The 25,585-nt window shown below is 48.7% G+C and overlaps 1 protein-coding gene across 1 annotated transcript in view; it reads left to right on the forward strand.

The window, feature by feature from the left end:
• The window catches only part of PLXNA4 (plexin A4), a 487,979-nt gene extending 470,866 nt beyond the window's left edge, over positions 1 to 17,113 (forward strand). Inside the window, 4 exon segments of the mRNA XM_087722680.1 lie at positions 1,144 to 1,313; positions 3,741 to 3,953; positions 14,846 to 14,996; positions 16,945 to 17,113. Coding sequence (XP_087578806.1) covers positions 1,144 to 1,313; positions 3,741 to 3,953; positions 14,846 to 14,996; positions 16,945 to 17,040 — 630 coding nt within the window. The 3' untranslated portion in view covers positions 17,041 to 17,113.
• Positions 17,114 to 25,585: the final 8,472 nt, after the last annotated feature.

Here is a 25,585-nt window from a genome sequence, read left to right on the forward strand (position 1 = left end):
TTATCTTCAGGGTGTTTGCCTTGTGAAATTTTTATAACGTTGTTTTTATAATTCTTTTTTTATATTTTTTTTCTTCTTTCTTCCTCTTTCCTCTTTCCTGCTTCTTCCCCCTTCCTCCTCCGCTTTTCCTCCTTCTCCCTCTTCTTCCTCCTCTTCCCCTTCTTCCTCTTCCTCATCTTCTTCCCTCCTCCTCCTCTCTGCCTCCTCCTCCCTCCTTTCCCTGTTCTGTCTTTCCCTCGTTCACTCCCTCTCTCTTTTTCTTCCTTCTTCTCTATTTCCTCCCTCCTGTTATTTACCTCTCCTTCCTTCCTTCCTTCCTTCCTTCCTTCCTTCTTTCCTCCCTTCCTCCCTCTTTTTCTTCCTTCTTCTCTACTTCTGTCCTTCTTCCTCTTATTTACCTCTCCTTCCTTCCTCCCTCCCTCCCTCCTTTCCCTCTGTTCCCTGTCTTTCCCTCATTCATTCACTCCCTCCCTCCCTTTCTTCCTTCTTCTCTACTTCCTCCCTCCCTCCTGTTATTTACCTCTCCTTCCTTCCTTCCTTCCTTCCTTCCTCCCGCCCTCTTTTTCTTCCTTCTTCTCTCCTTCCTCCCTCCTTTTATTTACCTCTCCTCCCTCCCTCCCTCCCTTTCTTCCTTCTCTCCTTCTTTCCTCCTCTTATTAACCTCTCCTTCCTTCCTTCTTTCTTTCCTTCCTCCTTCCTTTTCTTCTCTATTTCCTTCCTTCCTCCTCTTATTTACCTCTCCTCCCTCCCTCCCTTTCCTCTGTTCCCTGTCTTTCCCTCATTCACTCCCTCCCTCCCTTTCTTCCTTCTTCTCTACTTCCTGCCTCCCTCCTGTTATTTACCTCTCCTTCCTTCCTTCTTTCCTCTCTCCCTCCCTCTTTTTCTTCCTTCTTCCCTCCTCCCTCCTCTTATTTACCTCTCCTTCCTTCCTTCTTTCCTCCCTTCCTCCTCCTTTTCTTCCTTCTTCTCTATTTCCTTCCTTCCCCCTCTTATTTACCTCTCCTCCCTCTCTCCCTCCCTTTCCTCTGTTCCCTGTCTTTCCCTCATTCACTCCCTCCCTCCCTTTCTTCCTTCTTCTCTACTTCCTTCCCTCCCCCCCCCATTTTTGTCTCTTTCCCTCCTGGTGTCCCCTTCTCCTCCCAGGGCACTTTGCAGAAGTTTGTGGATGACCTCTTTGAGACAATCTTCAGTACGGCCCACCGAGGGAGTGCGCTACCCTTGGCCATCAAGTACATGTTTGACTTCCTGGATGAGCAAGCAGATAAGCACAACATCCACGATCCACATGTGCGGCACACCTGGAAAAGCAATTGGTGAGAGCTTCCAAAGAGCCCAGCACACCTTCGCTCCCCCGCACACACACACCCCAAACAGGGCCAAAAGAGGAAGCCATTTGCAGAAGGTTCCTAAAATTTAAGGGCATTTTGGAACCTTCCCGCCCAAGGGAACCAGAAGCAGCCAGGGCAGAGTCCAGAAATGCCACTTCCGAAATATCAAGTAGTCCTTCGCTTATGATCTAAGAGGGGGAGGAAAAAGGGAACAGAGGGGAAGGAGGAGGGAGGGGAAAGAATGAAAGGGGAGGGAGGGAGGAAGGAAAAGAAAGGGGACAGAGAAAAAGAAAGATGGAGGGGGAGTGAACACAGGAGGAAGGAAAGGGAGGGAGAGAGGAAAAGAGAGGACAGAGGAAAAGAGAGGGAGAAGTGGAGTGAGCTGAGGAAGGAAGGAAGGAAGGAGGGAAGGAAGGAAGGAAGGAAAAGAGAGGTAACAGAGGAAAAGAGAGGGGGAGGGGAGTGAACATGGGAGGGAGGGAGGGGACAGAGGAAAAGAAAGAGAGGGGCAGTGAACATGGGAGGAAGGAAGGAAGGAAGGAAGGAAGGAAGGAAGGAAAAGAGAGGGAACAGAGGAAAAGAGAGAGAGGCGGAGTGAATTCGGGAGGAAGGAAGGCAGGAAAAGAGAGGGAACAGAGGAAAAGAGAGAGGGTGGGGAATTCGGGAGGAAGGAAGGAAGGAAAAGAGAGGGAACAGAGGAAAAGAGAGGTGGAGTGAGCTGAGGAAGGAGGGAAGGAAGGAAGGAAGGAAGGAAGGAAGGAAAAGAGAGGGAACAGAGGAAAAGAGAGAGGGTGGGGAATTCAGGAGGAAGGAAGGAAGGAAAAGAGAGGGAACAGAGGAAAGGAGAGAGAGAGGTGGAGTGAGCTGAGGAAGGAAGGAAGGAAGGAAAGAAGGAAGGAAAAGAGAGGGAACAGAGGAAAAGAGAGAGGGTGGGGAATTCGGGAGGAAGGAAGGAAGGAAAAGAGAGGGAACAGAGGAAAGGAGAGAGAGGTGGAGTGAGCTGAGGAAGGAAGGAAGGAAGGAAGGAAAGAAGGAAGGAAAAGAGAGGGAACAGAGGAAAAGAGAGAGGGTGGGGAATTCGGGAGGAAGGAAGGAAGGAAAAGAGAGGGAACAGAGGAAAGGAGAGAGAGAGGTGGAGTGACTGAGGAAGGAAGGAAGGAAGGAAAGAAGGAAGGAAAAGAGAGGGGACAGAGGAAAAGACAGAGGGAGGGGAATGCGGGAGAGAGGGAGTGAACAGAGGGAAGGAAGGAAGGGAGGGAAAGACAGAACACAGGCAGAGAAAGAAAGAAATTTGGAACTAATGAAACATTAGCGTATTATTAACATCATCTGGGGCTTTCATTTAAGGCTGATTGAAGCCACTTGGGGACTTCCTTTAAAGACGGGGAAAGAGGTGGGCGTTGAAAGCGGGATGAAAGAAACGGAGACATGGTTTTGAGCAGATTCAATTAATTCCATGTCCGTTTCCCCAACTCCTTTCTTCCCGACGGTTTCTTGACTTATCGCCTGTTGCTCGCTGGGAAAAGAACCAGCACCCAGGGTTTCAGGGAAGTCAGAAACAGAGACTCCTGAGGGCCTCGATAAAACAGCCAAGAAATGTCTTAGAAAGGAAGTAGGCGGAGAACATCTTTCTTGGACTAGCTGATAAACCGGCATTGCCCGGGTGTTTATTTATCGTAATCCTGTCTAATACAGGATTACTTCTAATGTTGGATTTTCTGCCTTACCAGAGGAAGTCCCCTTGTGGAGTACTGTGAAGCCGTTACCATTGGCAACTCCACTGCACTGTATAGTAGAATCCATTTTACAGCAGTACGGTAGAAGCCATTTGAAGGCACAACAGGCTGTATCTTAACAGAACACACACCCCGAGGGTGTCTTAGGGGTGTCTTACCCCCCCACAGTATTTGTTTCCAGAGAGTAAGTCATCTGTCTACCAAGTTTGGTTGAAATTGCTCAAGGCGTTCTAGGGTTATGCTGGAACATACATACATACACACACATACTGTACACACAGATCTCTTTTATTTCTGTCTCCTTGTTGCTCACAAAGCAAATTTCAGAGTCCAAATCTTTCAATGTGGTAGAAGTTACAAGCAGAACGAAAGCAGGAGAGAACAGTTAGTTTCATGTCAGAGTTCAGAGCAGACAGAGTAGTTTCAGTTTCGATTCTCAGCACAGACTCAGAACTATTTAAGCTCCCATTGGCTGACTTAGTTGCTCTGTCTATTCATTGGCTGAACTTGTTAACATGTGTTCCAAGTCAGGAAGCTAACCATGGAGGCTGGTAGCCACGAGGCAGAATTTTTTCCCCCTCTCATTTTCCTTCCCGAAAACTAAGGTGCGTCTTAGACTCCGGAGCGTCTTATACTCTGAAAAATACGGTACTTGAATTTGTGTTTCTGTCTTCAGCTTGCCCTTGAGGTTTTGGGTGAACATGATCAAAAATCCCCAGTTTGTCTTCGACATTCACAAGAACAGCATCACGGATGCCTGCTTATCGGTGGTAGCACAAACCTTCATGGACTCCTGTTCAACTTCAGAGCACCGTTTGGGCAAAGATTCCCCATCGAATAAACTGCTTTACGCCAAGGATATTCCCAGCTACAAGAACTGGGTAGAAAGGTAGGTCAGACTCTTCCGCTCTCTGTGTCTCTTTTTTCTCTCTTTCTCTCTCTTCTCCTCTGTCTCTCTCTCCTCTGTCTCTCTTTCCTCTCTCTGTCTCTCTCTTCTCTCTGTCTCTGTCTCTCTCTTCTCCCTCCCTCCTCTGTCTCTCTCTTTTTCTTCTCTCTCCTCTCTCTCCTCTTTTTCTCTCTCTTTCTCTCTCCTCTCTCTGTCTCTCTTTTCTCTCTGTCTCTCCTCTCTCTCTTCTCTTTCTCTCTCTTCTCTCTCTCTCTCCCTCCTCTGTCTCTCTCTTTCTTCTCTCTCTCCGCTTTCTCTCTCTCTCTCTTCTCTGTCTCTCTTTTCTCTTTGTCTCGCTGTCTCCTCTCTCTCTTCTCTTTCCCTCTCTCTCTTTCTCTCTCTCTTCTCTCTGTCTCTCTCTTCTCTCTGTCTCTCTCTTCTCTCTCTCTCTCCCTCCTCTGTCTCTCTCTTTCTTCTCTCTCCTGTCTCTCTTCTTTTTCTCTCTCTTCTCCTGTCTCTCCTCTCTCTTTTCTCTGTCTCTCTCTCCTCGCTCTCTCTTTTCTCCCTGGCTCTTGCTTCTCTCTCCTTTCTTTGTTGCTCTTCTCTCTCTCTCTAATCTCTCCTTTCTCTGTCATTCTTTTCTCTCTCTCTCTCCTCTCTTTCTCCTCTGTCTCCGTCTCTTCTTTCTTCTCCCTGTCTCTCTCTCTTTTCTTTCTCTTCTCTCTCTTCTCTCTCCTCCCTTTCTCTTTTCTCTCTCTCTCGCTGTCTCTCTTCTCTCACCTTTTCTTTCTCTTCTGTCTCTTTTCTCTTTTTCCTGTCTCTCTCTTTTTTCTCTCTCCCTCCTTTCTCTTCTCTCTGTCCCTCCCCTCTCTCTCTCCTTCCTGCCTCTCTCTCTCTCTCCTCTCTCTTTCTTTTATAAGAGCATTACAGATAACCCTTGGCTTGCAACAGTTCGGTTATTGACCATCCCAAGATCCAAAAGCACTGAAAAGCTGACTTATGACCGTTCTTCACATTTATGACCGTTGCAGCATTCACCATAGTCACGTGATCAAAATTCAGCTGCTTGGCAACTGGCCCATATTTATGACGGTTGCAGTGTCCCGAGATTACGGGATCCCCTTTCGCGACCACTGAACCACTATGTGACTAACTTAAAAATTGCCGTGAGGGAAGGGAGGAAGGAAGGAGAAGGAGAAGGGAAGTTTCCAATGTTCCCTGCCAGATTCCCATAAGGAAATTCAATGGGGAAGCCAGCAGGAAGTCGAAAGGCATACCTGTTCCCTCTGGGTTTTTTGCCCGTCCTTGGTCATTCCCTTTCTCTGTTCACCTCTGCAGCCATGACCCAACAGGCCCAGGTGTGTCTAGCTCGTCATTAAATACCTCCAAGAACCTCACACTACCCAATTAGCCTCCCAGCAGAATCCTTTTCCTTTTGGCTCTGAAAACAAAATTCGCTGGAAAGTCCAAAGCCATGCTGCTTCCTCTGGTCCTCACCCTGGAGGACAAACAGCCTTCTCCGGGACCGAGATCAGAGAAGACAACTTGACCCTCCAGAAATCTGGCAGATATAATGAGCCTGCCTCGTCTGTAGTCCAGCCAACGACCCGGCCTGCCTTTCCAAATCGCTAGCAACCTCTACTACTTCCTTCCCAGGGCTTGTAAGCAGCTGGCGTTTTCCCTCTCATCCTCAAGGAACCGGAGCATAATTAAGGCAGGTATCTCCCGAGCTGCCTTTCGGGTTGCTAAGAAACCGCATCCGTTAGAAGCCGAAGTCTCCGTCCAATCCTAAACATAATTATCCGGTCAATTGGGAACACGGCCGAGAAAAATAGCTTTTCATATTGCCTACAACACAGAAGTCTTTAGCCGATTTGGGCCTCTCCTGCTGACAAATGAGCTCACGCCGAGCTTGAAGGAAGAGAGAACGAGCCGGAAAGTAGACGGTGTGCCTCTCGCACAAACAGGGGGAAAAATGGGAATGACCCTTGTGGGTTAACCTGCGTAGACCCGCCAAGCCGATTGAAGCGCCAACCCGCAGGAAAATGGCGGAAAAATAGGAGCAACTTACAAGACCGTAGGGACATAGTGTTAGCGTTCCAAATATCATCCAGAATTAAATCAGAGTCCAAGGCATTGCTTTCCTCAAATTTCCAATTTAATAAGAGAGACATGTTGGTACAAACTGTGGAAACCCGAATCTGAAAGCTTCCTGGGTTTTCCACCCAGTTGAAAGTTCAAGACCGTGTCCACGCACCCACAAGCTCATCACATGATCCAATCTTCCTCTGCCACGCTGACATTTCCACCCATCTAGTTCCGGCCAGGTGCAGAGGTGCGGAGACAAAGGATGACCTTGGGCTTCTGGAAAGGAATGTTTTGTTTTGACAACAACACATTCTACAATTCTACTCCTTACTATTCCCCTTTCCAATTACCCCCCTAATGAAACAGCATAGTAGAGAAAGAGAGAGAGTGTGGCAGGCCAAAGATCCTAAAAGGAATATGACTGCCGGCCGAGGTGGCGCAGTGGTTAAATTTAGCATTGCAGGCTACTTCAGCTGACTGCAGTTCTGCAGTTCGGCTGTTCAAATCTCACCAGCTCAAGGTTGACTCAGCCTTCCATCCTTCCGAGGTGGGTAAAATAAGGACCCAGATTGTTGTTGGGGGGGCAATATGCTGACTCTGTAAACCGCTTAGAGAGGGCTGAAAGCCCTATGAAGCGGTATATAAGTCTAACTGCTATTGCTATTGCTATACCTGTGGTGTTAACCTGGGCTGTGTACCCTCAGGTAGTCCTTAAGTAATGACAGCCCATTTAGTGACCGTACGATGTTACGACAACACTGAAAAAAGGGACTGAGGACAATTTTTCACACTTACAACCCTCGCAGTCATGGGATCGAAGTTCGGATGTTTGGCAACTGGTTCATAAAGGTTGCAAAACAGGGCAACGCTCCCTTAACAAATGTCTCACTTAGCAACAGATAGGTTGGGCTCAATTGTGGTCGTGAATCGAGGACTACCCGTGTTGGGTTGGGTTGCTTTACATTGTGGCGTTGTGTGTTGCTTTGGACTGGGGTGCTGTGTGTTGCAAATGCATCTCCAGAGGAGCCCGTGTTTTGGTCCACCAGCGGCCTGGGGAGCTGGTAGCAGAGTAGGACAGCGAGGAGGTTGGGGAAGAACATGGACGGTGGGGGGGGGGGATCTGGATCCCGTTGCAACTAGTAAGCTGCGCACAGGGCCGGGTGTCTTAGTCGGGCATGCGTGCTGCGCAAGCATGCGCACGCCATCACCCTGCGACACCCAGCTCCTCGGCGGAGGTTACTCAGACGCCACACACTGTGCGTGGTTGCGGAATTAGCCGGTCGCATTATAAACAGTTATGGAATGCGAGCAGGTGGGTGGCCCCAAACAAGCCACTGTACCAATATGGTGGCGGCTGCTCCCAGCTACTACTACCGGTACCACCCATAACCCACCACTGTACATGGGCCAGTCCTGGAGTCTGGGGAAGGCTCGGACAAGAGCTCTGCGTCGGAGGCAGAGAGGGGCCCAGGGCCATCTGGGAGTTATGTGCTGCCTCCAGAGCCTGACATCAGCGAGGCAGAGGAACAGGGGGAGCCTGTTCCCAGTGTGTGCATGCACAGAGCTGCCAGGAGGCAAGAGCAGTTAAGACAAAAAGGGCGATTCGGGAGTAAGGCTTGGAGATGATTGGCCCCTCCCATAGGACATAAAAGAGGAGCGAATGGGATGTGAGCTTTTGCAGGAAGCAATTTTGTTCGTTTTGGTCGGTTTAAACTCTGAAGCTCCGTTTTGACTCTGTGCTCTGGGTGGCCTTGCAAAACTAATTGGCCGCCTCCTCCTCCATTCCTCCTCCTTTCTTCTTCCTCTTCTCTTCCTCATCTTCCTCTTCCTCCTCCTCCACGCCCACTCACTTATAGACTGATGATGTTACCTAGTTGGGTCGTGAAATGTCTGCAAGAAAATGACCAAGCTCAGAGAGCACTAATGATGATCTTCTTCTTCTTCTTCTTCTTCTTCTTCTTCTTCTTCTTCTTCTTCTTCTTCTTCTTCTTCTTCTTCTTCTTCTTCTTCTTCTCCTCCTCCTCCTCCTCCTCCTCCTCCTCCTCCTCCTCCTCCTCCTCCTTCTTCTAGAAAATGACCAAGCTCAGAGAGCACCAATGATCATCTTCTTCTTCTCCTCCTTCTCCTTCTCCTTCTCCTTCTCCTTCTTCTTCTTCTTCTTCTTCTTTTTCTTCTTCCTCCTCCTCCTCCTCCCTTCCTTCCTCTTCCTCTTCTTCTTCTTCTTCCTCCTCCTCCTCCCTTCCTTCCTCTTCCTCTTCTTCTTCTTCCTCCTCCTCCTCCTCCTCCCCCTCCATTCCTCCTCCTTCCTCCTTCCTCTTCTTCTCTTCCTCCTCTTCCTCCCGCCCCACTCACTTTTAGACCGATGATGTTGACTAGTTGGTTCACGAAACATCTGCCAAAACACCAACCAAGCTCATAGACCACCAAGGACCCCCACATTTCTCTCTCCCCCATGAGCAAATTCAGAGTTCTTTTAGGCTTAGATACCATGAGTTCCATTGATCTGGAGAACTGATGTTGGTTCTACTTTAACTCAAAGTAGGACGACCATCTGTTGGGGGGGGGAAAACATTATTGCCATCCTTCCTTCCCTTCTTTCGTCTTCAAGTCAAAGCCATTCCTTCTCACCACATCCTAAACCGGTATAATAGACCCCTTGGGCTAAAATGCCCAACGTTTATATCCTTAGCAATGTGGACGTCAGTCCCATTGTCTTCTGCCAGATGTGTTTCAATCAGTGGACAAACCCCACATCACGTTGGCATAACAAAGTCCCCACCGTCCCACGGTTGAGTTGTCAGGGCTCCAAATAGCATCGAAAAGTAAATCAGAGTCCAAGGCAAAATATTGCCCAAAGTCCGAATTGATTAAGAGATCCATCTTGGCACATCTGGCAAAAACTCGAATCTGAAAGCTTCCCAGTTTCCCTCACCTGGTTGAAAGTTCAAGATCTTGCCCCCCCCCCCCACACCTACAAGTCCATCTCATGGTCCAATCTCCCCCTGCCATGCTGGCAGCTTCCACCCATCCAGTTCCGGTCAGGTGCAGAGGTGCAGAGACAAAGGATGACCTTGGCTTTCTAGAAAGAATGTTGTTATGGCTACGTTTCATCTAACTCCACATTTTCCCACAGTAGAAAAAGGTATAGTAGAATAATAGAAAGTGTGGCAGACCAAAGATCCACAAGGACATTTACAATAGCAGAGTTGGAAGGGGCCTTGGAGGTCTTCTAGTCTAACCCCCTGCTCAAGCAGGAGACCTTATACCAGTGATGGCTAACCTTTTTGTCCTCGTGGGCTGAAAGCATGCTTACACCCATAATGCAATGGTCAAGTGCAGAGGTTCAGAGACAAAGGATGACCTTGGCTTTCTAGAAAGAATGTTGTTATGGCTACGTATCATCTAACTCCGTACAATCCCCTCTCCTATTTTCCCACCAATGCACGGTAGAATAATAGAAAGTGCGGCAGGCCAAAGATCCCAAAAGAAGAGACGGCTGGAGGCCTGACATGAGTTTTCTTGGAGTTGAGGTTCTTCTGAGCTTCTGCTGAGGACTTTGGTGCCCCCTGCCCCCCCTCCCCCGGAACGGTTTGCGTAATTATGTCATTCCTGTAATTGCCATCTTCTGTCTGCAACACATGGTCTCATTACCCGTGTTTCATATGCTAAATGATTATTAACGAGCTTTGTAACGAGCAGCAGTAGCCACCCCCCTCCAAAGGCCCTAGCAAGGCAATTAGCTCCATGCCACAGCAGCAAAAAAATAAAAATAAAACCAGGACCACCCTGGAAGATTAGAGCATGGAGAGGCGATGATGGTTAATGATATATTTTTTTTTGCATTTTGATGAGCTGTCAAAACGAAGTAAAAGCCAGGCAGGATTTCCTCATTGGCGCAGACGAGCAGGTGACTCCATGCGCCTGGAGTTGGCCCTGCAACCTCTCGGAGTGCCTGGGCTCCCTTGCAAAAGTTGTCATAAAACTATTTGTTGCAACCGTTTGTCCAAGTGCAGAGAAGAGGAAAGTAAGACGATCAAAGGCCTGGAGGCTAAAACACAGGAAGAACGGTTGCAGGATTTGGAGACAGCAATAGCAATAGCAGTTAGACTTATATACCGCTTCATAGGGCTTTCAGCCGTCTCTAAGCGGTTTACAGAGTCAGCATATCGCCCCCAACAACAATCCGGGTCCTCATTTCACCCACCTCGGAAGGATGGAAGGCTGAGTCAACCTTTGAGACGGTGAGATTTGAAGTGCCAAACTGCAGCTAGCAGTCAGCTGAAGTGGCCTGCAGTACTGCACTCTAACCACTGCGCCACCTCGGCTCTTTTTTTCTTGGGACCATCTAGAATGCTGGCTGGGGAATTCTGGGAGTTGAAGTCCAGACATCTTCAAGTGGCCAAGGTTGAGAAACACTGGGTTAGATCAAGGGCTCTCTTGTTACAGGCTGCAAAACACACACAAACACACACACACACAACATCCCTTATCATAGATTATCTTGAATTTGGCAAGGGTTCCAAGTTGCCCTGCTGTCAGTTCTGTGCAACCGGACGGACGTAAACCAGGTTTTCGATAGTCAGCCAATTTGCATTTCTCTCCCAGGAGGGAAGTTAAAACAGGAAGGATCCATTTGGGTTGGTTCCAGTGTAATTAAGCGCCTTGAGCAGTTCGGAACGGAGAGCCCGCCTACCCAGAATGGGTTATGTGACTGTTGGTTTCCTTGCCCAAGCTTCATTCATTTTTAATTGGGTATAATGCCTGCCCGCGTTCTCATGTTCTGCTCAGCGGGACGACGAGCCATGGAATATTTATAAAGTGCACAGATGCCTTTCAGCAGGTCAGTTTGGAGGGCCGTCAGTTCCCAGTTGCAATGGATGGCTGTGATATGTTGGACCATAAGGAAGGCTGAGCGCCAAAGAATGGAGGCCTTTGAACTCTGGTGCTGGAGAAGAAGACTCCTGCATTGAGTCCCTTGGACTGCAAGGCCATCCAACCGGTCAGTCCTGGAGGAGATGAACCCTGGCTGCTCTTTAGAAGGCCAGATCCTGAAGAGGAAACTCAAAAGACTTTGGCCACCTAAATGAGAAGGAAGGAATCCCTGGGGAAGAGCCTCATGCTGGGATGTTGTAATATAGTTCCTTGTGTAGGTGTGTGTCCCCCATGGCCCAGTTCATACCAGGGCATGCGGAGCCACGCTGAACCACACAGGAGAAAACAAACTCCTAAAACGCCATAACATCCTGATAGTGCATAACATAACATCCTGAGATGCGCCCTACCAATGACGTCCAGGATTTGACCATATATAGACTGAGCTTCTCTGAGTAGTAGATTAGAAATTGTACTTTTACAGGCTGTTTTTACTCACATGCTATTGCTCCTCCTGCCTTTGTCCTATCTCAATAAAAGGGGCTCTCAGACCCCCAATCTGGGTTGCTCCATCCCGAGAAAGGTCGTCTCCTGTCTTTTCTCAACATTGGCCTCATGGACGAACCACAGGAACGTTACAGAGAACAATGGAGGGCAAAAGAAGAAGAAGGGGACGACAGAGAAGGAGGTGGCTGGATGGAGTCACCGAAGCAGTCGGCGTGAGCTTGAATGGACTCCAGAGGATGGTAGAGGACAGGAAGGCCTGGAGGAACGTTGTCCATGAGGTTGCGATGGGTCAGACATGACTTTGCAACTAACAACAATGTCTCTCTCCTTCTTGGAACCTCCAATGCTGTCTGGGGAATTGGGTTTTCAACCTACAACAGACAAACACCAGTTCCAAAAGAAGAAAATAGCTCGCTGTTGAACGCTGGAGTTCTTCCTGCTCTCTGAGCTTGGTTGGCGGTTGGTATGTGTCTTGTTGCCCGACTAGGTAACGTCATCAGTGCAAGGGAGTGTGGGGTTTGCTCCGTGTTTTTTTATATACAGTAGCTTGCCCTGCCGGTTCTGGTGGAGGCGTGGTTTTCTCTTTCATTAGGTTATTGCTTTCTGCACAATTGTTTGTCTGGTGTTAATCTCTGCTTATCTGAGTGTTGGCTGCTGGCAGATCTATCCGGAGTCCTTGCTTGTTCTCTGCACTCGGTTGCATGCTTGCAAACATTTCATTGCCTGACCAGGTAACGTCATCAGTGCAAGAGAGTTTGGGGGTTTGCTCCCTGTTTATTTACAGTAGATTTTCCTGCCAGTGGTTTTTTTTTGGGGGGGGGGTGATTTTGTGCTTGGGTGTTTCTTGATTAGGTGTTATAGCAATAGCAATGTTAGCAATGTTAGACTTATATACCGCTTCATAGGGCTTTCAGCCCTCTCTAAGCGGTTTACAGAGTCAGCATATCGCCCCCAACAACAATCCGGGTCCTCATTTTTACCCACCTCGGAAGGATGGAAGGCTGAGTCAACCCTGAGCCGGTGAGATTTGAACCGCTGAACTGCAGCTAACAGTCAGCTGAAGTACTGCACTCTAACCACTGCGCCACCTCGGCTCTTCATCAGGTGTTTTCTGCTTCATAGTTTGTCACTCACGTCGAGTGCCAGTCTCTACTCACCACTCCTCGCCTGCCCACCGGGGCTCCTTAGGGCCCCAACAGGAAGCCGTTGCCGGAGCTAAGCAGCCCCCAGGAGAAAGAGTTGGCAAAACAGCTCAAATTGGATCTGACCGAGGAGGAGGCTCAGCAGAAGCACCTCAATGAGGACTAGGAGCATAGGATTTCCAAGCGGAGGGAAGACCTGTGGGAGTGCAAGGCCAGGTGATGGTGCCTGGAGGCTCAGCAGGCTGAGATGGTCAGCCAGTTCCAGGCCGTGATGCTGTCCCACTGGAACGAGGCCCTCCGGCTCTTCCCCACCAGCGGTGCTTCCCTCCAGCCTTCGCCCAAAGCCCCCCACCAGGAGGCTGAAGCAGACCCCAAGTGGGAATTCCTGCCCCCCCTTCAACCTGCACAAAAAGAGCCAAGGTGGCGCAGTGGTTAAATGCAGCACTGCAGGCTACTGCTAGATCAGCAGTTCAGCGGTTCAAATCTCACCGGCTCAGGGTTGACTCAGCCTTCCATCCTTCCGAGGTGGGTAAAATGAGGACCCAGATTGTTGTTGGGGGCAATATGCTGACTCTCTGTAAACCGCTTAGAGAGGGCTGAAAGGCCTATGAAGCAGTATATAAGTCTACTGCTAACCCCGAAGGACTTCCATGTCTTAGGCATGGAAGCTGGCTGGGTGACTTTGAACTAATCGCTAGGAGTCAGTGAGTTCTAGTCTCGTCAGGCATGAAAGCTGGCTGGGTGACTTTGGGCCAATCATCAGGACACGGTGAGTTCTAGCACTGCCTTAAACACGGAAGTGAGCTGGGTGACTTTGGGCCAATCACCGGGACACAGTGAGTTCTAGCACTGCCTTAAGCACGGAAGTGAGCTGGGTGACTTTGGCCCAATCACCAGGAGACGGTGAGTTCTAGTCCTGCCTTAGCCATGAAAGCCAACTGGTTGACTTTGGGCCAGTCCCTCTCTCTCTCTCTCTCAGCATAACCCACTCACTTAAACAACGGTCTCCCATATATTTCGGGCTCAGTTCTTGTCGTAATCCGAGGACTACCTCTACTGAAATTAGAGAGAGAGGTGATAAATTGGTCATCTATATTCTAAAGTCACTTTAGCAAGGGTGCCCACTGGGCGAATGTGAACTCTTCAGGGTAGGAACCGAACACGGGTGCGAAATACCGCAGGTATTGACCGAGGTGGCTTCGCGGGACCCCTGCCGTGTGTTTTAGCGCCTGCTTCCTCCCCCCCCCACGCCCCTTCTCTCTCTGCGAATTTTCCAAATTCTGGATGCCGTCGGCCAATGGGAGCCACACGCCGGGCTCTTTCTCGTCACGCGTGCAAAGTGTCAGATTGCAGGAATTAAAAATGCAAATGACGGCATCTAATTAACCAGTTGACAGCGGAGCGCAGCTGCCAGTGACAGTGAGTGATTACCTTCTGTGAATCCTTCCCCTCCACGGCCCAAACATACTTTAAAAGCTGGGGAGAAGCATGGGGGAAACCCACCCCCGAAAAAGATAGCTGCCTCCTGAAAAAGCCCAGCTCTCTGCGCATAAATCTTCACACTGCATTAGGGTGGTGTCAACTCCCCCTTAGTTGCAACAAGGTGTTGCAACTCGCGCCAGACACTGACTGACTTCTCAAGCCCGCTTATTAAATCTCCCACCGTTTATGTACAGGTGAGCTCTCGAGTTATCTCTAAAAGTGGGGACTAGAATTTTCATGGCGGTGTTAAGGGAGCAGTGCCCGGTTTTACGACCCTTTTTGCCACAGTCGTTAAGTGAATCACCATGGTTGTTAGGTGAAGCACACGGTTGTTAAGTGAATCCAGATTCCCCCCCCCCTTGACTCTGCTTGTCGGAAGCTGGCTGGGAAGGCCGCAGATGGAGACCATGGGACCCCTAGCAAGGCTGCAACCCTTGTAGATTCGTGATAGTTGTCCGTTTGCCCGAATTTTGATCACATGATGTGGGGGTTCTGTGAGTGGTGTGGTGGTCTAGAGGCAGAGCTCTGGCCTCACCATCAGGAGGCTGTAAGTTCAATCCTAGGTAGAGGCAGGTATTTCTCTCTCTGGGCACAATGAGAATATATCTGCCGAACAAAACTCAGCGCTGGTGACAGGAGTGGCAACCGGCCAGTAAACACCTTTCAACTCCATTCAGCTGCCCAGACTCCACCCTGCAAGGGATCCTTCTTCCTCCTGGTTGCAAGACAAGAGCGCCCCCTCTAGGCCACCACCTCTAGCCTTTCTTATGGGATTCTCACCCTTTCTGCTTCATTCCCCTCTAGGTACTACTCAGATATCGGCAAGATGCCAGCTATCAGCGACCAGGATATGAATGCTTATCTAGCGGAGCAATCGCGCATGCACATGAACGAGTTCAACACCATGAGTGCGCTCTCCGAGATCTACTCGTATGTGGGCAAGTACAGCGAAGAGGTGAGCCTGGGCCGGGGGGTGGGGGGGTTTGCATGGGCCAAAGGGTGAACTTAGTGGTGACCTTCAGCCCATTTTATGGACGTCTTAAGACTCCGGGAAGTAAAAGGCAGAGGACATTTCGGCTTTGCAATTGGCTTATCTTTGGATGACAGGCAGCCGGGTCTGCGAATCGCTCCGTGGAGTCATCTGGAATAGCGTTTCTCTACCTCAGCCATTTAGATGGGGGGGCTTAACATGGCTGCCTTTTTTAGGTAGGTAGATGGGTGGGTAGGGATGGGTGGATGGATTCATCTTAGACCATTCTAACAGTGGTTAGAATTTCAGCAGTATTTCAGGTTCACTCCGTCCACTGCCAGCAGTTCGATCCTGACCGTCTCAAAGTTGGCTCAGCCTTCCATCCTTCTGAGGACCCAGATTGCTGGGGGCAAGAGGCTGGCTCTATAAACCGCTTAGAGAGGGCTGGAAAAGGACTTTGAAGTGGTACATTAGTCTGAGGCCGATTGCTAGTGCTATTCATCCCTGCTTAATTGGATTGCAGTCCACTTCATTAGATCGATCATGACTGCATGTTTAAGCATTTTGTCCAAAAACTAAATTTAAATAATATTACCATAGGTTAAGGGTTCTATTTTGTGTGTGTGTGTGTGTGTGTGTCTATGTGTGTGTAAGAGAGAGAGAGAGAGGGAGAGAGAGGGGGAGGGAGGGAGAGAGAGAGAGAGAGAGAGAGACAGAGAGACAGAGAGATTTCGATAGTTTAGTATATCCTATCAGCCCAGCTCATAGGGTCAGTGTGTGATTTAATCTCTTTTTTCCACCTCTAAAGTGAACTCATACAAACCAGGTCAAGCGTGCTAGAGATTAAAAAAAATCGTCACCTAAGCTAAATAAACAAACTAGGTTTGTAACACCAAAGAAGCAGACTAACATTAAATCTTGTGCAAATGCAGCTAAAGTGGGATGCCATGATTAGTTTCGTTGATGAACCGTTGTTGTGAGAACGTAACGATTCTAGGCTGGTTCCTCTCTTGACTCCTCCTTCAAACTCCGTCTCTCCTTCTCCTACAGCAGGGGTGCCAAACCTGTTTTCTTCGAGGGCTGGATCAGCATTGTAGTTCTCCTCCACGGGCAGGCAGGGGGGAAGCGGGGGGGGGGGACGGACAGGACGGACGCCTCCTGCAGCAACCTGCTGGCCAAAATGGGGTGCGGGCGGGCCACATGCAGCCCCCTCTGCCCCGTTTTCGGCCCGAACGGCTGCCGGCAGCACTTTGCCAGCCAAAACAGGGCACGCTGAGGCCCCGTGAGGCGCATTTTTGCCCAGCAGTGCGCTACTGGAGGCCGGGGAGGCTGAAAACGGGCCAGATTTAAGCACCCCGCAGGCCAGATTTGGCCCATGGGCCTAGAGTTTGACACCCCTTCCTTACAGCTTATGCTTATGGACTTTTAAGAGAACGCGTGGAAGGCCATCCCTTTGGTGGTTCCTTTTGGTTGGACCAGAGGTGGGTTCCTACCGGTTTGGCCCGGTTCGGCTGAGTGGGTAGTGACTCGGCTGGCCATGCCCCTGAACCGGTCCAAGAGAACGGAACGTAAGTCTGTAAAAATGATAGCACCCTGTAAAGAACAAATTAACCTATTGGAACATCTAGACAAGCCCAACTGTTTCTGCTGCTGGAAGAAATTTCCCCCTCCCGGTTCGTTCCCAGCTGGGACACACCACAGACATTGAGAAGAAATGGATGCAGAAGCCAGCTGCCAGAAAGTGGGATTCTTTTAATGTAGGAAGGCAAGAAGCAAAAAACGACACAGCTCCAGCGTTCCCGGCTTGCAAGCAAGATTGGGAGTGTGATTCTTTGGCTTCCTTTGCGTCTTGTTTTTTTGCTTTTGCGCATGTGCAGGACGACGCAAGTCCTCTGGACACTAACGACCTTTCTCCTTTCTCCCTTTCACGCAGATCCTTGGAGCCCTCGATCAAGACGACCAAGTCGGCAAGCAGAAACTCACCTACAAACTTGAACAAGTTATAACCCTCATGAGTATAGACAGCTGAGAACTGCCCCCCACTTAGAGGACTTTCCAGGAGGGATTGACACAAACAGACGAACAAAAAAAACAAACACACACACACACAAACACACACACACACAAACACAAAAACCAAGCCGTGCCTCAGTTCAGTTTTCATCAAGTGCAAGTTTCCAACAGGCTGCCAAGGAGGGCCTCCCGAAGACACGTCGAAGCCTCTGAGCCTCACCTGCCTCGCCGGGCCGACACCAAGGAACTAGTCCACAAGGATTTTTGAGGGACATATTTTAAGAAGGACTCCCCGAAAGGCGAAGAGTCTTCAGGGTGGGTGGGGTCCCCGTTGGTCTGCAGGTCCTTCTTTTGGTGGCCGCCAGAATGTACCACTGCCTGCTCCATGAACTGAGCAGGAATAACACTTTGGGGTGCTTCACCTCCATCATGCTTTGCTGCTTCGAGAGCGCGCCATCCACGGGCTGAACGGACCCCCGGGGTTCGTTCAGAAGCTGCGCCAAGGGAGGATCGGTCCCTCTCTCTGGCCTTTGGAAGTCCCCCCGTTGTTGGGGTACGTGGGGGGAAAAACCAAGAAGGACAATAGCTGCCTCTCCTCCATCTTTGTCCGCACGAGGAGGAACCGGGAAGTTGCTCCGGAGGAATGTCACGGAAAAAGAAAGGCCCCTTCGAACCAAGAGGGTTTGTCCGCCCATCTCTGGAGATTGGGTGGAGAAGGGGAGTTCTGCCTTTTCTCTCTCTTTCCCGCTTCTGATTTTCATACGGTTTCCTTTTTCTTTTTCCCGGTTTGATTGTTTTGTTGGTTTGATCAAATCATGGTTATTTTCATCGGCTGTAATGGGAAAAAAAGAACTGTTCTCACAAGCTTGGGACACCTGCGCCCCGGGGGGGGGAGGGGGAGCTTCGAAAATTTTAGCAAGGGGTTCTCTGCCCGGTTGCTGGGTGGGCGTGGTCATGGTGGGTGTGGCCTAGTTGGCCTCCCCTGCACCATGGCCAGGGAGGGTGTTTTCACTCTCCCCCGCAGTGTTGAAATTCAATTTTTTTTTTACTACAGTTCTGTGGGCGTGGCTTGGTGGGCATGGCAGAGGGACAATATCGCAAAATCTCCCTTCCCTCCCCACTCCTGGGGGAAGGATACTGCAAAATCTCCCTTCCCTCCCCACTCCAGGGGAAGGATACTGCAAAATCTCCCTTCCCTCCCCACTCCAGGGGAAGGATACTGCAAAATCTCCCTTCCCTCCCCACTCCAGGGGGAGGATACCATAAAATCTCCATTCCCTCCCCACTCCAGGGGGAGGATACTGTAAAATCTCCCTTCCCTCCCCACTCCTGGGGGAGGATACTGCAAAATCTCCCTTCCCTCCCTACTCCAGGGGGAGGATACTGCAAAATCTCCCTTCCCTCCACACTCCAGGGGAAGGATACTGCAAAATCCCCATTCCCCTCCGCACTCCAGGGGGAGGATACTGCAAAATCCCCATTCTCTCCCCACTCCAGGGGGAGGATACTGCAAAATCTCCCTTCCCTCCCCACTCCAGGGGAAGGATACTGCAACAGCCCCATTCTCTCCCCACTCCAGGGGGAGGATACTTTAAAATCCTCATTCCCTCCCCACTCCAGGGGAAGGATACTGCAAAATCTCCATTCCCTCCCCACTCTGGGGCCAGCCAGAGGTACTATTTGCCGGTTCTCCGAACTACTCAAAATTCCTGCTACCGGTTCTCCACAACTTGTCAGAACCTGCTGAATTTCACCCCTGGTCCCCGGGCTCCGGAAGCTTTCCTAGACCCTCCAGGAGGGCGAAAACGACATCCCCTGGGCTCCGGAGGCCCTCTGGAGGTGGGAATCAGGCTGGTTTATGGCTTTCCCGAACTTCCAGTAGGCCTGTTCCCCCCCCCCCCCGAGCCTCCGCAAGCGCCCTGCATTTACCTGCATCCAAAACGGGCTGCGTGGGGACTCCTGGGAAGAGCAGGGAGGGGTGGGCATGGCCAGCCACGAGTAGGATTTGGGGGTTCTCCGAACTGCACAGAATCTTAGCGAGAGGTTGTCCCGAACCCACTCTCTCCAGGTATTTGAACAAGCACTCCAGATCCTTTGTTTCTCCATCCTAAATCGGCGTCGTTGGATCTGCTGGGGGAAAGCTAGCTCAACATAAGTTGTGGTCTCTCCCTGAGGACCCCAAAGCAGGGGTGGGTTGCTCCCGGCATTAATGCCAGTTCAGTGCGCCAGATATCCGCTACGCGCACATGTGCATTTGCACAAAAATAGGCCTGCCCGTGCGCAACACGTCAAAAAAAAGATGAGAACTCCACCGAAGAGGAAAGGGGATTCCCAAAGAGGGAATTCCAGAAAAATTCCACCTGGAAAGAGGAAGGGATAATGGGTGAAGGAAGCATCCGGGGAGGAGAAATTTTGGAGAAAACTAAACCTCAATCAGAGGTGGGATTCAGCCGGTTCGTAGCGGTTTGTGCAAACCGGTCGGTCCGGCGATCAGCTGGCCCAGGCCACCCTCCCCTGCTCTATCCTGTCCTTTATTTCCTGCTTTCCAACTCCTCTCAATCATGCAGCACAGCTGTTTCCCCCCCAGATGTTTTACTTACCATTGCTGATATGTAAGGCAAGCAGCTGAGCTTCTAAATGCTCCGTTTTCAGCACTGCGCGCGTGTGCAAATCACAGGTGCACGCCAAGCGCACACTCACTGAATTGGTTGTTAAACCGGCCGCATCCCATCACTGACCCCGACTGATGGTGGGCAGCTATTGAGAGAGTCACAGGACCAAACAGACGAAGTGGGTTTCTCCTGAAAAGAAGTTCAAAGCCGCCGTTTGGGGATTCTTGGGGTTTTGGATTCGTACAGGGTCGACTTTTTATTTCAACTTTGGAGCCCCCCAGGGAAGAGGCAGGATGCGATCCCACTGAATGGTCAGAAATAATAGGAAGCAATTAGAGTCTTCCCCCACCTCTTTTCCCCAATGGAGATTTTTTCGCTCCTTTCTTTTTTTCTCATTGGACCCGGGAGATTCAAACACATCTCGCTTAAGGCTTGTTTTATTTCTGGGTCTTTGGCAGGAGTGAGATTGTCTCTTAAGGAATTCTTTTTGGAGTGGGGGAATATATGGGTTTTTCTATTCACAGTTCTGATTTCTAATTCCTTCCTTCCTTCCTTTCCTTCTAATCCTTTGCCTTTCTCCTTTCTTCCCGCTCTCTCTCCCCTTCTTCCTCTCCTTTCCTTCTTGTTCATCCCCTTCTTTAAATCCCTTTTTTCTCTCCTTCCTTTCTTCAATCTTCCTTTGCTCCTTCATTCCCTCCCTTCTTTTACCTTTCTTCTTTCTCTTCTTCCCCCTCCTTCTTCCTTCTTCTCTACTTGCTTCCTTCTTCCCATTTACATCTCTTATTTCTTTGCCTCCCTCCCTCCCTCCTTTTCTTTTCTTTTGTTCCTTCCTTCCTTCCTTCCTTCCTTCCTTCCTCCTATTTACCTCCCTTCCTTCCTTCCTTCTTCTTTATTTCCTTCCTCCTCTTATTTACCTCTCCTTCCTCCCTTTCTCCTTCCCTCCCTCCCTTGCTTCCTTCTTCTCTATTTCCTTCCTCCTCTTATTTACCTCTCCTTTCTTCCTTCTTGTTTACTTCCTTCCTTCCCTCCTTCCCTTCTTCTTTACTTCCTCCTCTTATTTAACTCTTCTTCCTTCACTTCCTTCCTTCCTTCCTTTTTTCTTTATTTCCTACCTCATCTAATTTAACTCTCCTGCCTTTCCTTCCTTCCTTCCTTCCTTCCTTCCTTCCTTCTTCCTTCCTTCCTTCTTTCTTTACTTCCTTCCTACCTCATCTTATTTACCGCTCCTTCCTTCCTCAGAACAATTCTGATTTAAGCCGGGAAAACCCGTCACACTTCTCCAGGCCAACAGTATCAGCCCCAAGCCAGCTGCGATCAAATAACCCCATTCCTGAATTCAGTGTTCAACTCCATCTTTCTCCAAAGTTCTATCACATTTTTCTACAAATTCTGCTGAGCCTCCATTCCCTGGCACTACATCTTGCCTTGGCTCCAGGCTCCCAAAATGCAGCCTCTTGCGAAATAAATCCAGAGCTGTGGGAAATTGAGCAAGCTGTAGATGGAGGCAGTTGCTGCGCATGGAAACTGGTAGGAGCGTGAAAGAAATCCCAGTTATTCACCTTCACCTTCCCTCTTTATTATTACAGGTAGGCCTCCACTTATAATCATTCATTTATTGGCCGTTCAAAGTTAACAACAGGGCTGAAAAAGTGACTTGGGACCATTTTTCACACTTAACGACATTTCAGCCTTGAAATGATAGCATGACCACATGAGTTAAGGCACCTGGACCCAAAATAAACCCAAGATTAACCCTAACCAAGTTTAAACCATGCATAGGAAGGGGGGATGCTTGATCCACAAAGACCTTGTTGTCATTTGTGTTCCTTAATCACACCCAGTGTGGTTGGTTTAAGGCTCAATCCGGACAATTCAATGCAACCGGATTAAAAAAATTGAATTCCATCCTGCGTCAAATAGAGAGAAAATAAAACTTTTTTTTTTTAAAGCTGGTCTCCCTCACATTTCCAAGGATTCTGGGATGCAGTTCTGAATTCCAAATGCAGTTTTATTTTTGGTGTCCCAAGATCTTCCCGTCCCGAAGAAATTCCAATTATTATTATTATTATTTCCCCCCCCCCCGCATTATGACTCTTATGGTTTCTTAAAGTGCCATTTAGTACCCGATTTTATTTTTATGCATGGCATTAAAAGAGCTACAAACGCTAATTTTTAGAAAGACTTGCAGAAATGACAAAAAATGCAAATACTACCTTTGCCGTACTGGGAATTTGAGAATTTGAGCCAAGCCAATCTGACAGGTAGTCCTCGACTTACGACAAGCTCCCTCAGCGATGGGAAAAAGTGACACGACGGTCATCGCACGTACGATGATCGCAGAATCCTTGTTGCCCCACCGTCAATATTTGGGCACCTGGCATGTATTTTCGACTGTTGCAACCTCCAGGGGTCACCTGATGGCCATTTGCAATGTCCCCAGCCAGCTTCACTTAACGACCAGGTGATTCGTTTAAAAACTGCACTAATTTCGCTTAACGGCCATTACAAGTACGGCTGTAAGTCGAGGACTGCCTGTTATCGTTTATGCCAGCGGCCGAACACCCTGGCTGTTTTTTAACTGTGTTTTGATCTCCTGCACGACGGTGTTTCTCAACCTCGGCCACTAAGACGTGTGGACTCCAAGTCCCAGAATCCCCCAGCCAGCATGGAATGGGAGTTGGAGTCCACCCGTCTTCCTGTTTGGTATAGTTCAGCCTCTGCCTGATTTAGTAAAATTCCTATTTTGAACAGGAAGCGTTGGGAGAAAGTCTCCTTTTTATAAGACAGTATTACAAAGAGCCACAAATAATGATAAATAATAATAATAATTTAAAGAAACCAAGACAGCCTGGATTGCAAATGTGCAGGTTTCGGATTATTAAAAGCCTGCTGCTATTCTTTCCTTTTCCTTTTATTTTATTTTAGCCGAGCAATCTTGAGTTTCCAAACCCAAAACCGTATCACTCAAAGGATAAGTTCTTTCGAAAAAAAGATCCGGTTGTTACTTGGTAAAGCTTCTGTACCTTTGTTATACTTAATTGTATACCTGTGTTTGTAAATAGAAGGCGTTCCTATTTTGCAGTCCAGAACAGAACAGAACAAAACGAGAAAGAAAAAAAAAGCTATTTGTAATATAGAATAAAGTTTATTTAAAAAAAGGGGGCAAAAACCAATCCTTTTGCGATAGTGTGACTCTTTCATTCCAAGGCTTCTTGGTGGCAAGGACTTCAGGTGAGAGACGGAGTTTGTCTGAGCCAGGTAGAAAAGTCGAATGGCTTAACCCTTCATGGGAATCTTCTTTGGGTGCTGTATGGCTCAAGGGAGTGAGAGAGAGAGTGGGGGGGTGGGGTGAGGGGAGGGAGGGAAGGAGGGAGGAAGAATACAAAAAATAGTTGGAGAGCTACATGGGGGGGAGGTGATAGGTGATAAGAGAGACAGACAAATGATAGATGGAGAGCTGGACGAGGGAGAGGACGGACGGACGGACGGATGGATGAAGGAAAGGTAGGTAGGTAGGTAAATAGATGTGTAGAGAGAAAGATTAGGTAAAAACAGATGGATGGATGGATGGATGGATGGATGGAGAGAGATTAGATACAAGGATGAGTGGATGGATATAGATAGACAGACAAGAGAGATGGAGGTGGACAGGAGAGGATGGGTGGATGATAGGTAGAGTATGTGTGTGTTTTTGTAGATACATAGATAAATGATAGATAGATAGATAGATAGATAGATAGATAGATAGATAGATAGATAGATAATTATATTAGATAAAAATGAATGAATGGATGGAGAGATGGCGGGGGAGAGAGATTAGACACAGGGATGGATGGATGGATAGATATAGATAGATAATAGAGAGACTGATATAAGAGATGGCGCTAGACGAGAGGATGGATGGATAGGTTGTCTGTGTGTCCGTGTGTGTGTAGATAGATAGATAGATAGATAGATAGATAGATAGATAGATAGATAGATAGATAGATAGATAGATGATAGATAGATAGATAGATAGATAGATAGATAGATAGATAAAAAACGGATGGGTGGATGAATAGATATAGATACAGAGAGATGATAGAGATAGACAGACAGACAGACAGACATAAGAGATGAAAAGCTAGAGATGAAAAGGGAGAGATGATACAGATGGCTGGATGGCTGGGCAGTAGACAGACGAAATGGAGATCTTCCTGTGGCAAGAAGTGTTTCACGCAAGCACATAACACAAGAACACAAGCCTCCCAGAGAGTCCCCTGGCTGCCTGGCTCACCCACAGGGCAAAAGAGGCACTCTGCAAACCATGGTTCACTTTTAATCAGGATTGTCAGCTCAAGCAGGTTTGAAGTACTAAGGGCAGCTAAATCTACTGGAACCAGGCTGCAAAAGCCCAGAGGACCCCAGGAAGAGAAGCCTGCAAACTTCTTGTTGTCACTTGGTGCCAACACAGCTAGCCCTCTCCTTATGACGGTTTGTTTAGTGCCCATTCGAAGTCACAATGGCGCTGAAAAAAGTGACACAATCGTTTTTCACACAGCCGTTGCAGCATCCTCAAGGTCAGGTGCTCAAAATTTGGACGCTTGGCAACTGACTTGTATTCATGATGGTTGCATTGTGCTGGGCTCTCTTCTCCCTCTTTCTCTCCTCTTTCTGTCTCTCTGTCTGTCTCTCTCTCTCCTCTCTCTTTCTCTCTCGCTTTCTGTCTCTCTTTCTGTCTCTCTGTCTGTCTCTCCTCTCTCTTTCTGTCTCTCTGTCTGTCTGTCTCTTCTCTCTCTTTCTCTCCTCTCTCTGTCTCTCACCTCTCTCCCTCCCTCTTCTCTGGCTCTGTCTCTTCTCTCTTTCTCTCATCTCTTTCTGTCTCTCTGTCTCTTCTCTCTCTTTCTCTCATCTCCCTTCCCCTCCCCTATCTCTTCTCTCTTACTCTCATCTCCCTCCCTTCCTCTTCTCTGTCTGTCTCTTCTCTTTCACATCTCTTTCTGTCTCTCTCTCTCCTCTCTCTTTCTCTCTGTCTCTCTTTCTGTCTCTCTGTCTGTCTCTTCTCTCTCTCTCTCTCTCTCTCTGCTCTCTCTTTCTCTCTGTCTCTCTTTCTGTCTCTCTGTCTCTTTGTCTGTCTCCTCTCTCTCTCATCTTCCTCCCCCTTCTCTATATCTTCTCTCTTTCTCTCATCTCCCTCCCTCCCTCCCTCTTCTCTGGCTCTGTCTCTTTCTCTCTTTCTCTCATCTCTTTCTGTCTCTCTTTCTCTCATCTCCCTCCCTCCCTCCCTCTTCTCTGGCTCTGTCTCTTTCTCTCTTTCTCTCATCTCTTTCTGTCTCTCTGTCTCTTCTCTCTCTTTCTCTCATCTCCCTTCCTCTTCCCTATCTCTTCTCTCTTACTCTCATCTCCCTCCCTTCCTCTTCTCTGTCTCTGTCTCTTCTCTTTCACATCTCTTTCTGTCTCTCTGTCTCTCTCCTGTCTCTCTCTTTCTGTCTCTCTCTCCTCTCTCTTTCTCTCTGTCTGTCTCTTCTTTCTCTTTCTCTCTTTCTGTCTATCTGTCTGTCTCTTCTTTCTCTTTCTCTCTTTCTGTCTATCTGTCTGTCTCTTCTTTCTCTTTCTCTCTTTCTGTCTCTCTCTCCTATCTCTCTCTTTCTGTCTCTCTTTCTGTCTCTTCTCTCTCTCTCATCTCCCTCCCTCTTCTCTGTCTGTCTCTTCTCTATCTATCTATCTATCTCCCTTCCCCTTCTCTATCTCTTCTCTGTTTCTCTCATCTCCCTCCCTCCCTCTTCTCTGTCTCTGTCGCTTCTCCCTCACATCTCTTTCTGTCTCTCTGTCTCTCTGTCTCTCCTCTCTCTTTCTCTCTGTCTCTCTTTCTGTCTCTCTGTCTGTCTCTCCTCTCTCTTTCTCTCTTTCTGTCTCTCTGTCTCTTTGTCTGTCTCCTCTCTCTCTCATCTCCCTCCCCCTTCTCTATAT

Source organism: Thamnophis sirtalis, unplaced genomic scaffold (genome assembly GCF_051295495.1).
Source record: "Thamnophis sirtalis isolate CommonGarterSnake01/CBP01778 unplaced genomic scaffold, rThaSir2_p1.2 scaffold_9, whole genome shotgun sequence".
NCBI classification, from domain to species: domain Eukaryota; kingdom Metazoa; phylum Chordata; class Lepidosauria; order Squamata; family Natricidae; genus Thamnophis; species Thamnophis sirtalis.